This window comes from Oxyura jamaicensis, chromosome 4, assembly GCF_011077185.1.
Source record: "Oxyura jamaicensis isolate SHBP4307 breed ruddy duck chromosome 4, BPBGC_Ojam_1.0, whole genome shotgun sequence".
NCBI classification, from domain to species: Eukaryota; Metazoa; Chordata; class Aves; order Anseriformes; family Anatidae; genus Oxyura; species Oxyura jamaicensis.
Genome location: NC_048896.1, coordinates 47,574,608 through 47,587,210, shown reverse-complemented (window position 1 = coordinate 47,587,210; position 12,603 = coordinate 47,574,608). Strand labels below are relative to the sequence as shown.

General features: G+C 41.1%; 1 protein-coding gene across 1 annotated transcript; it reads left to right on the top strand.

Moving 5' to 3' along the window:
- The first annotated feature begins 3,501 nt into the window (after window positions 1-3,501).
- C4H4orf17 (chromosome 4 C4orf17 homolog) lies at window positions 3,502-8,105 on the top strand. Its single transcript, XM_035324353.1, has 7 exons — window positions 3,502-3,688; window positions 4,270-4,334; window positions 5,883-6,044; window positions 6,302-6,383; window positions 6,718-6,886; window positions 7,195-7,238; window positions 7,909-8,105. Exons 1-7 carry the CDS (start codon window positions 3,505-3,507, stop codon window positions 8,103-8,105), a joined length of 903 nt encoding a protein of 300 aa, XP_035180244.1. The 5' UTR covers window positions 3,502-3,504.
- Window positions 8,106-12,603: the final 4,498 nt, after the last annotated feature.

The following is a 12,603-nucleotide window of genomic DNA, read 5'->3' as shown; positions in this document are numbered from 1 at the left end:
AAAAAAAAGAAAGAAAAAGGAAAAAAAAAGAAAAAAGAGAAGAAAAAAGAGCTTGCCATTAGCTACAAAACATTCATATGAATAGTTGCTTCCAACCTAACACAGCTGCATTGAGATGGTATGATAACAGAGGACAAACACTGACCTTTGATCAGTTGGTTTGTCAGGGCATACAATGACCTTAATGCAGGACCTTCAACTCTAGAATTTGCACTTTTTGTTTTCAGATGGGCACCCATCACATTCAGTGATCTTCTGCACATGTTGCAAAATCTGTCAGTTCACTGGAGTTTTTTTCTTGAGTCATACACAGTCATGGAATAAAAATAATCTTGCAAAAACATTAAGAATTGCTTGAAAAGAAGTCCTTTCCTTTTCCAAACCTCTTCTCTCCACGTATTACTTAAAATACTAACAACAACCACACACTGCTTCATGACCCTAACAGGTAACTGATGAACGCTTACTCCAGTGCAGACTCGTACTGCCAGGAGACCTACAAGTTAATTTCTTGATTAACTTGATTCCAGACCATCACAAAACAGATTAGACCAACCCGCTGTGTGAGATTTGCAAGATGCCTTAAATAAACCACCATTCTTGGAATGTCTTCAAGGTTATGGTACTGAGTAACCTGACAAAGGCGTCAGAGGCAAAGAACAGTGTGAACATCCGTGATTTCTACTGCACGGAAGGAATAAATAATCAAGGTAGCAGTAATAATGGCTACAAGTCTATTATTCAACATCTAAGAATAAAATCTAGAACAGACACCAAGTATTAAGAGATAAGGGACTCCTCTCTGGATGCACAATCTTTAGTAAAGATGGAAATTCAAAAGGCCCAAAGATTTCCTTTGCTGTCACTACTTGTCCCTGCACTTCTCTCCACAATCAGAAAGCAATCTTCTCCATCTACTCCCATATACCTGTTTCTACAAAAAGACATCTCCGAATACACGTGGCATCAGGCAGCTGAGATCCTGAGCAGAAACAGCAAGGAAATAAAGGCAGCTCTAAAGGGACCCCAAGCAGTGGTTGAGCTGATGTAACTGTTGGTTGGCTGAGATAACTACCTAGGGACGGAGCAGTGGGCAGCTTGCTTCCACCGCCCTGTGCTTACAGCTTCTCCAAAATGCTTATGGAAGAGGTAAAAATAAGAGATATAGTGCTTAAAAGAAAAACAGAAATAGACGGAAAAGTAGCGGAAAAGTCAATGTCAATTCCTGTTGTTTACTTCCAGCATTTGGCCTCAGCTGGAGAGCGGAAGAGCCAGCCTGCCCTGCAGGAAGACACTCTGCAAGAGAATAAGGACGTTCACATGATGAATACCAACCTCGGGCTGGGGTGTGAACCCCAGTTCAACCACAACGTGCCATGGAACCACCGCCGTTACTCGCACTCCAGCTGCGCAGGGGGAAACTACTACTTCTCCAGGAACATCCCCCACCCTCGGATGGTCTGCCACATCCCCGGTGAGAGTTGTTCGGGACCACATGGATAGTCTGCATGCCTGCCCTGGCAAGAACATAGAGAAATGCGAGTGTAATGCAGTTTTATTCAAAAAACACCCTATGCTCCCATTTCCTGTATCTAAGAAAAGCATTTCACCAGCATGCACAACTCAGTAAGAGATCCTGCTTTCTGAAGTTTTTGGCCATGACTGATCCCGTGATCAGTCATGGCCAAAATACTGAGACCTCAAGGGGGCAATATGGACATGCAGTGTCTCTGCATGATAGCATGGCATTCATTGCAGAGAGCGAAGCACTAACCTTCACTCTGAGTGAAGCTTACTGAGAAGTAAACACTGAAAAATTCTCTTAAAACCCTTTTCAGTATAAATTTGTTGATGACAACCTACCCTAAACACTCTCCACGATGCACACGCAAAGTCATTACCTTCATTTCATTCCACTAAGCATCTTTACCCATTTCTGAGAAGCAAACAGTCTCGGGCTGACAACGTAAAGGTTAGTAATGCTAAAATCTTTACAGTGTGCCAGTAACTATTGCACTAAGACAACTGTCCGAGATTTCATTTCAGCTAAAATAATTTATTTCTTTTTCCTTCTGTATATAAGTGTATGCCAAGTGCCAGAGACTGTTTACAGAGACATCTATTCTCTGAGACATCTAGATCTATTTCACTCTCACCTAAATAATTGTGATACCTTTCTAGGGGCAACATATTATGCAATGTAGCATTTCATACTAACCTGGTGCTCTAAAAACACTGTGCTGCTCTATTGCATGCTAACAATGATTATTATTCCTACACCTGGAAGGAATACAGTCAAAATCAGTGTACCGTTTGCATCAGCTAAATAAATTACACTTCTAGGGATGAGCTTCTGTTTCTAAAGCTGCACCCATAAGTTTGTACAAAGGCATCTTTCTGTCAGTGGCTGAAATAAAATTGTTGATGCATGGCCAGATTTACATTGCAGAAGGTAAATAAAGCTCATGATGGGGAAACAATCTCTACTGAGTTCCTCGAGAACTATTAGGATGAGCAGATATTGCTACAGGATTTGTATTGCTAGCTGATGAGTCTGTGATACAACTTTTGTAATAAAGTATGAAGAGTGATGTAAACCAAACTAGCTCTGAAAAGGCTGAATTACTTTCAGCCTTCAATTCAGAATGGATACCTTTGAAGGAACAAAAAAAGACTTCTTTCACATTGACCACCCAGCTTATAATGTCTAAAATTTTGTCTCTCTCTCTGTACATGTATATATAGAAATCTAGATAAATAAGAATATAAAATATGCATAAACATAGAATGTATTTCTCTCTCTCTCCCTCTCTCTCTTCATAGAACCTGGCAAAAAAGACAAGCTGACAACAGTCAGCAAAGACCAAAATCTTATACTGCTTAGCCAAATGAACTTTAGTTTGGTGGCTAACTTTGTAGTCTCAGCAGAGTAATGTTTAGCTGTAATTATTTTCTGCTTCAGCTTGGTCTTATGTCAAATACTTAATAGAACTGAGGTTCTGAAAATCCTCATCAGCTACTTAATAGAACTGCTTTTTCTCCATGCTAAGTTCAGTTGGACCAATGATAAAACTAATGGTTGTTTTTAAAATTTGTTTTAAATGAGAAAAATATAAGGGCAATCTCACTTGACACATGAAACAGTACACAGCAAACTTGGCTGTTTCTGTCTCTGTAATGCTGGCTACAGGGTCAATGCTGGCTACAGGGTCATTCTTAGATGGCAGAAGGTATCCTTTATTTTTATTTTTGCTACCAGCTCTGTTCCTATCAAGGTTACTGAGCTTGCAGCAGATTGTGAGGGGCCGATCACGGACCTAACACAGTAACCAAGCCATACTGTGTTTGCGAATTTTCTTGCAGCTGAGTAGCAATTTTTCCTGCCAGGCTTTCCAGGTTTCTGAAATTCCCTTTGACTCATTCCACAAGCCCTATATTATTATAATATATTTGTTTTTATTATTATTTTTTTTTTGGACAGGCTTAAACAATGCTCCAGTCTGCATGGTAAGAAACAGCTTTTTACAAGAACAAGCATGTGGTGACGGAACAGCCATCCCCATGCAAGAAGTCAAACAAGAGCGGGTGCTAAGTGGGAACACCGCGGGGAGCTCACTTGCCAGCAGCTACCTTCCAAGGCTCGAGGCTCTCATGCAAAAGGCACCAGGCTCTTCACAGTCTGCGACACGTGAGTAGGGGCACCACGCTGCTGCATCACACAGCAGCAGAAGGGGAACCTGAACTGCTAAAGGTGGAACCAGGTCTCAGCCAGGGCACTGTGTCATAACAGCTCGGGTCCAGGTAAAGGGAACGTAGGGCAATTAGTCCATTAGACTAAAAAATGTCAATTAAAAAGGCAAGTATTTCTTCCCTTCTCTCTGTTAACCACCACATCTTAGAAGATTTCTCCTTGCTGACTCCACTTGTCTCTTTATCAGTTTTAAAGATCCCATGCTCATTATACAACTAACAACTTCACAGCTGTCAGCAATTATTACATCTGCAAGCAACATTCTGCAGTGGTTGTTACACAGCACCATAAGCATGCACCTGTGATATAGTTTCCAGGATTTTCTTCAGCTCTGTTAGGCTAATAATTGCATTAGTATACCGTGTAAGGTAGTAAAAGCAAACAGAAAAAGGAAATACGGGCTTCTAAAATATGGCTAGCACATTTTTTTAATTAAAAATGCTCCCCCTTATGCCTGTTATGTACCTTATGCCTGTTATTTTTCAACTTGATAAAACACTCTGTCTGTTGATTTCCAGAAAACAGACAAGGACTTGCAGATGTTCCTAAAAGGACTCAAAGCAAGCCTACTTCACCTGAAAAGGTAAGGGAAAAAACATTGTAGTTTGTCATTTAAGTGCTCTCTTTCTCACTTCTGACCACTGTAACCCAAACTGACTGTCTCAGATCACTAAGAAAGACAACACAGATCCAGAAAAGGGATATGAGGAGAGCTTGGAAGGGATATGGTATTAAGTAGGGTGACGACTAAGCTATACCTCTATTACTTTCTGCCCTGTAACTATACTTTGCTACTAAGAAAAGTGGTCAAATGCAATGAAGATGGCAATAAAACTCACTTTGTCTCAGACTGCTGGGGAAAAAATGGTCATGTTATACAACAAGTAAGTACAGTAAAAAGCCTGCCCTCTCAACACAAGGGATCTTTAGATTATTTACTGCCAACAGCTTTACTTTTGCTAATGCTGTTTTGCAGAAGAAGCATGCTGGGGTTTAGATCCCGCTTCGCAGTTGTGTTCATAAATTCCAGTAAAAGATTCTCCGTGTAGTGGCTCTTTAGTCTCAAGTTGCAGGCACTTTCTCATCTCCTCTGTAGTGACTGTACAATAACCGAGTGCTAAGTTACTATTCTGTTATAAACAACGCATCACAAGGAGGATTGCCTAAAACTGAAAGGCGAATGGTGCTGTAGTGACACTGAACACCAGAGGGCACTACTCAGATGTTTTGCAGTAAAGATGCTAAAAATAAGAAATATTTTTCTTCTTCTTCTTTTTTTTTTTTTTTTAACATTTTCTATTTTATGCATTTTTTATTTTTTTTTCTTTTCTGTCTTAATATTACTCTTTTGTCCCCAATCTGAAGATAGTAAAAAACGTCTATTACTTTTACTGTTCACCTATACATTTAGATCACAGTTCTTCTAATTATTTACTGTGTTTTGGCTGCAAAATAACTATACAATGTCCAGATACTGCCATACGGCACCACACAGTAAACAACTGTTGTTAAGAACTCTGTTGGGTGCATTTTGCTTTGTCTCTGCATTTCCCCTCTGAGCTTACAAACACAGCCTTCGGTCAAACATATTGATTCCCAGGCTTTTAGTAGAATGCTTAAGCTTGCACACATAGAAATGAAGAGTTGCTCAGGAGCACACTACAAATTCATGATGGAAGAGCAACAGAACACAGAAGTTCAGATTTAATTCCTTACTGATCTAACGTCCATTAACTGTTAACCACCATCACTTTCATTCTTGTACCAAAATCCAGATCTTTTCAAAAAACAAACAAACAAACAAAAAACACCATAGCTATTCCAAAAGGCAGTTGAAAGCAAAGCAGGATGTACAGTTCTACACGTTTCCTTCAGCAATAAAGGGGAAAAAACAATGGTACATATTATGCTATACATATCTGTTATTATTCCTGGTGACGGTGTTAGAAGCTGTAACCATCAACCCATGCATTTCCTATTCCTGGCCATATTCAGTCAAATAACAGCTTTACATGTATTTACTGTATACCCTTGTTGGGGACCAGTGTTAGACATATTTCAGATTGCCTTTAATTCCTGCTTAAATGGAGTCAAGCCATTTCTTTACGTGTTGTTTTCTATTTTGGAAAAGCTTTTGAAAAAGCGATCCCAAACCTCTGCACAACCTGCAGCTGTGCAGGGAGCCCACAAGTCTCTCACCCAGCCTTCCTCTCCGTTTGCCAACTTGACTCACAGTCCTTACGTTCAGGAGAACATGAATTCCAGCCCATACTACGTGGATCGGGAAATAAAGGTAAGACATGAGCGCTGTGGTATGTGACCCCCTGTGATGTTACACATTTTTCCCTTGAGGACAGTGTGAGATGTTATTTGATGAACTTATTTCCTCAAAGTGTGGATTCTGTTCGCTTGATTTTGAATTTAGCAATTACTCTGCTAGGCAGCTGTGAGACTCTGCACACTCACACAGATAGAGATAAACTAAAATACATAAAAACTATATTGTCGTTCAGCTTCTCTCTCATGGTAGCTATCCTGTACATCTTCCAGGTGCTGGAAAAACTGAGCAAAATTTTACAGACAGATTCGCTTACAGAGATCCAGAAATGGCTCTTGAAGGCAAGCCTAAAAGGTAACGAACTTATGCACATGCATCCATGTTTGAAAGGAAAGTTCTCTAGTATGTTTGTGTAAACCCCCGACATCCTCCGAGCTGAACTGAGTGGGACTGCTGAGCTGGAAGGACTAGGTCCCAGTGAGGTGCGCTCGGCCCAGGTGGGGCTGTTCTGAACAGAAATCAGTCAGTCAGACCTCAGCACGCTCAGATTTAGTGCAGGGTGGGAGAATGTTCTCCCAGTGGCTGCTGTGGGCTGGGGGAAGGTGGAAAGCAAACAAAACATCATCTCTAAACGCCCAGAGCAGCAGGTGGAAACATAAATCAATTTTCTGCTACCTTCAAATTTCAGAGAAAGACTTAATGTCCAACCTGATTTACTCAGAACTGGCTGATGAAGACCTGCTGAATAATCAGCCCCACGCCATGAAGGGAGGCGCAGCAGAGAACATGAATATCCACTATCTGCTAAAGCCTCACCCCCCTCCTCGGACAGGTCCAGAAAGGGAAATGAGTAACAGGTAAAATCTGCAGTGATGCTGCCAGGATTAGAGATGGGCTAAGCCTCATAACCAGCAAGTTTTGGTTTCTTCACCTGTGAATCTTGTAAAGAAAGCTGCTTTGTGATTGAAGTTTTATCAGGCAGAACTTGAATCAAAAACACTCCTAACTACAATCAACCCCATGCACTTTGATACAGATTCAGTTATTACAGGAGCAGAACAAAGCTTTAGGAGCACCTGAAACCCCTTTAAAATAAGCCTCCTGCACATTGCAGTTCTCAGTTTATACTATTCAAGAAGTGTGACTTTCTTCCTCTTTCATTCAGGCCTTCAACTAAAGAATCAGAAGCAAGTCAAAACATGAAGCATGGTAAGTAAGGGAAAAGGTAAACGTTAAGACACCGCGTGTCTAGGATGCTACTGAACAGCACAGGGACTGTGAATGCTCAGCAGCTCTGACTTTTGTCTTTGCAGCAAGACCAAACTTCAGTGAGAAATTAAATTTAAAATCTGAATTTAAGTTCTTTAAGAGCTAGGTATTCAAAGACACTCTATTCTTGCAGCCACTCAATTGGTTTCTCTTGATACAACATTCACGTAAATCTTAAAGCCCACTTTTGCATCCTCTAGCCAGCCAGGGCAAACAAACAGTATTGGCACTCCAAACAGAGACTACCATCACCTCTTTGTGTCCCCTCCGAAACACAAAGAGACGACAAAAGTCAGCCACAGAGTACGTTATTGTTTTAGCAAAGCCACTCAGGGCAGCTCTAATGCTACCAGCATTTATTACTGTTTGTAACCCCACTGAAGGAGTGGAGGAGTAAATACTTATGTAAGTATAAGAAGGACAAAGGAAAAATCTCCAAAGCAATGATTTCTCATTTTCAAAACGGTCTCTGAGGAGGGGGAGCGGCTTCCTTGCTCAAGAGTGAATGGGTTTCTATACTCTTAGCTGCGTACATAAAACCAAATCAATATACCAAAACCCTAAGCCTAGTCTGGGAATTTACAGCTTTCTTTTTCACGATCTTTTCCAGAAAAGGATGCAGAACGTATTTTATTCTCAAGGCTGAGAAACAGACGTCCAGCACATGCAGACACATTTTCCCCAGGGAAGAACCTTGGCCAAGAGAGAGCTGGAAATGGAAACAAGAGAGAGTCCTGCTTCCACACCCCCCAAAACAACAACGGACGCCTCCCTTCCAGGGCAGTCCCACCTCCTCATAACCACTAAAGCATCTGCTAGTCACTTTCACACAAAAAAAAGTATACTTAGAGATATAAGGATTATAAGAGATGTAAAGATAGATGTAAAGATTTTAAAATAATTTTCTGCTCATTAAATTTGATCTTCATATGATTCAACCAAATCATTCTGCGTAGATACATGTGAAGTGGGCTAGGTGGGAAAAACAAAACAAAACAAACAAACAAACAGAGACAACACTTTTGGCACCAGATTCATCTTTTTGAATGTCGTAGCCAGGACTGCACAAAGAGTTCTTGTGGGCAGATTTGACTCTACAGCCACAGACATACTGGAGTAAGGAGAGGGGCACACTTAAAATCTGGAGAGATGCATGCCAAGACCCAGGCAATGGGAAAAAAATAAATAAATAAATAAAAATAAATAAAAAGACCCTGGATTCTCAAAATCTGGCCTGCAGAGTGACTGCAGATGTCTGCCTCACTGCAAACAGTTATTTGCTTCCGTATCTCCGTTATTAGTATAAAAGCATCACAAACTTTAGCATCCATGGTGTGGGGTTGGAAACAAACATTAAAACCACCATGTAAACAATGAAAATACAGACCAATAATGGCAGAAAAGTATCTCAGGTTTTGTGAGTGAATTGCAAAAGCAGAAGAATTGGATTTTATCTTCTTTAAACATGCCTCTGTTCATTCTCACAAAACCAAAGCAAGTTGGTAAATCAAGCACACTTCCATTAATTTTCCAGAGCAAGATTATTCAGCGAAGCCAGGCTCATTCAAAAGATCTCAAAAGTTTCTGAGTGGCCAGTGGAAAGCCACGCACTTATAGTGGTCCTTTACTCAGATACGCTGCCAACTCACACCATAGATGCAGAAACTCATTTGTACAAAACGATCGACGTGGGCATCAGTTTCTGGGATGTGTAATTTCTCTAGAGCTCTGCAAGAGCATTAGCCCATTGGGCACAGTAAATTGAGGCAAAGCTTTGAATGGGAGGAGCTGGCAAACATGATATTGCTACAAGATGCACGCCCTTCACTTTGGCAGAGCTTTGAAACTTCCCTTATGTCTTCAGTATAAATGCTACAAAATGAAATGGAAAACAAACAGCAGCAAAAGCAACGGCAGGGCTGAGTGACCATACATCGAGCTGTGGTAAATAACTGCATGTGTACTTCTGGCCATATTCATTCTGCCTTAATTCTATATAAATCTCTGTCCTGAGCGTTTCTTATCAGTTGTCTCTTAGCATCACGCTGCATTAGCTGAGCCTGAAAACTGTAATTACATCTCGGAGGCCTTGGAGACTCATTACTGAACAGAACCAGAATGAAAGCCACCGTGTTAACACAGCCTTTCGATAGCACACTTACATTTCCTCCATGAAGCTGACAGGCTACTGAGCAAACACGTTATGGCCAGAAGTGGGATAGTTTGCGAGGTCAGCTGAAGTCATTGCATCTTCTCAGTACTTTATTTCCCAAAGCATCTGTTAACACTTTTGCTGTTAACACTTTTGCCTGGAAACAAATCTCCCTCAAAGGTGCTTCACCCATCCTAGTGAAGGGAGAACAAGGTTATATTCAGTGTGTGAGCCTCAAGACCAGATTAAAAGTCATTTATGTTGGGAAGATAGGGGATGGCAAAAAAGATAGTGACTGGATTCTCTAACAGAAGAAGCTGAAGCAGATTCTTACAAACACACCAGGGTGCAGCGAGGATGAAGATCCATGTACGACTGTTCTGGCGAGGCAGCTGCATTTCTTTATTCTGTAATATAATTAGATGCCCCATCTTCTGAACTATCACTTGTCCCTGCCCTAACAGCTGGCAGCCTGGAGTCTTTTGGAACCGCCTGCTGTTACTGAGAAGGTTCGGATAGTGCACTAATTTAACTGCCCATGCATCAGTGTCAAGTATTTCTAAATGCTTTGTGAAGTGCTCGGGTAGCAGACCAATCTTCCTCTGCAAGTATTTAATTTCTGTCCCTTTTCAGAGAGGTGACCCTGTCACTGCAGACCTGGCCCATACAATACGTATGTAAAATCTCTGCAACATGCAGTAAAACCAGAACTGAGTTATACAAATTACCTTAACTAAACATGGGCAAGTTTTCAGGAGGAAAAGAAGAGCTAGGTTCAGGTGGCTGTGTAGCCATTTAAAACGATTTCGGTAAGCAGTTAAGAATAAAATGCATTAGTATTCTAATGCATTTGAGTATTGTTAGCTCTACAATATTACTTATTCACTGTAGATAAGCAAAGACATTTTAGTTTTATCTAACAAAAAAAGAAAAAAGGAAGCCAGGAGAAGGAGAAACACACTAACAGATTCATTGAAAGTAACAAAACAATATTCTGAACACCTGGACTGCATGATTTAATCAGGGTTGAATTGTCTTCCCCAGCCCAACCCCCACCAGTTATATATTAAACTACAGGAAAATAAAGATAATGGGTGTTCTCTTCCTCAAGATAAAAATAGACTAAAAATACTGAAAAGTGGAATATGAGCTACATTGCAAGACAGCAGAGGGCACAGATGCATGTCATACATGGGCTCTGCTTGCCAGCAACTGGAAGGTAAATGTAAGTACACATATAAGCTAATGTAAAGCTCTAATTTAATTTAATGGCCTTAGCTACTGAAAACCTTGTTCTGTACAACTCTATTTGTTTTCTGCTCCATTAAGCAGCCAAATATATATAGCTCATGGCTCATCATTCACTGTGCTCGGCTCAGACCTCGTACTTGTCTCTTACTGAGGACTTACTTCCCTCTCACCTGGGACCCCAGCAGCAGTTTCCCATTTAACAGCTGGATTGCTGCTTCTGTTTAGGTGTCTTTCTCCAGGTGACGTGCCCAGACTTTACCATGAGCAACTGTGCTGTCACTGGCAGATGCGTGCCATGCCATGTTGCAGGATGCCCAGAGGCCCCTCACTACAAGTCAAACAGCTGGGAAGCCACTCTCAGATCCTACCATTTCTCACAAATCCAGATTTTTGGTCACTTGATTGTTTCCTGCCCCCTGCTGCAGTGGCAGGAGGTATTACTGGGAAAGCCTATGCTCTTTTTCACAGGTGCAGCCAGAGACATTGGGGGGGGAGAGTTGGCGAAGAATGAAACAGGACACAGCTAGAGCAGCATGAGACCAAAACTGCTCACTCAGGATGCTTTTCCTAGGGATGTCAATAAACGACCATCCTACCATCCTGCACTTCTTGAACTGTCACGTCTCCCTGAGGTCTTCTGCAGAGCTGATATGCTGCCTGAAAGCAAATCCCCAATTTACTGTAGTACAACCATGTCCAACGCTGCTGATTCCACCAGTGAAATATCTAAGTATTTTTTATCTAAGTAGCTAGCACATTTAGAAAGGGGCTACAAGTGTTGTCAGTATGCATCCAGGTCCACAGAGAACAGGCCTTTTCTAAATGGCTGCAAAACTGCAGGAGATGGGAAAGGAGAGGGTGTTGCCCATCAAAACACCAGTCACAGCAGTCTGCTCTCAGCCACTGCTCCATCTCACTAGTTAACACACCCTGAGGACAGCACCCTGCAGAGACAGCTCATGACAAGATGCACAGGCTTCAGCCTAGTGTGACTGATTAGGTTAGCATGAACAGAGAAAAAATACAGCACTAATGGAAATCACTGGGGAAGACACCAGAGACGACATGAAGACCTAGTCATTTGGACAAGCAATGGTATGAACGGGCAATGACTAGTCCTTTAGCTGCTGTGATGTTGTGGAGTAACCCTAGGAGCCTTCCAATGGCAGCATGCCAGACTATCTTTTCCTTCATTTGAATTTAAATGTGTAAGACAGAAAAGTGGGAGCCAAGAGACACTCCCAGTCATTGCTACCTTGTCTTGTAACAACATGCAAATCCTACTGATTCTGCAGATTAAAGCAAAGACAGGGCTACATTCCAAATTTGTCCAGAGATAGGTAAGCTTCAAATAGGAAGTTTGATTTAAAAATATATGCATGTGCATGCGTTTACTTTTATTTAACTTCACTGTTGCATATACAAGACAGGCTGTGTTTTAAGCTGCAACACAATTCTTTCACAGAACAAAAATGCTTTGTCAGCAGAACAACTCCATAAAATGCCTCTAGACTCTTTCAGAGTGTCTCCAAAGTCCCCTTTTGGTCTACTAAAATGAGGCACTCACATTAAAAAGTCTTAAGAAAACCTTTGAGAGACCGAAGAAGCTTATATCAGGTTTAATAGGTGCTCTGCACATTAACATGCAGTACCTTAGCTGTAAAGATGTACCTCCTTGTAACTCACCACTTCACACCTTTTTGTGATATTTATGTGTGACACACATTTATATGTAACAATACATGGTGGGTATACTTACACTGCACTTTTTCTTACAGAAATAAATCCAGAAGTGCTCTCATGAAAAAGCTGATCTAGTTTCTGGAACAAAAGAAATCCCATTTTTGTATAGCCTAATAAAACAACAATAAAAAAACTATTTGAAGGAAAAACTACAATCCA

What these genes read in the sequence shown, in the direction of transcription:
- C4H4orf17 (XM_035324353.1), top strand. Translation starts at nt 3,505, where the DNA reads ATGGTAAGAAACAGCTTTTTACAAGAACAAGCATGTGGTGACGGAACA. An exon ending in AGCCTACTTCACCTGAAAAG is followed by an intron (nt 4,335 to 5,882) that starts GTAAGGGAAAAA and finishes ATTTTGGAAAAG; the next exon opens with CTTTTGAAAAAGCGATCCCA. An exon ending in GAAAGGGAAATGAGTAACAG is followed by an intron (nt 6,887 to 7,194) that starts GTAAAATCTGCA and finishes TCTTTCATTCAG; the next exon opens with GCCTTCAACTAAAGAATCAG.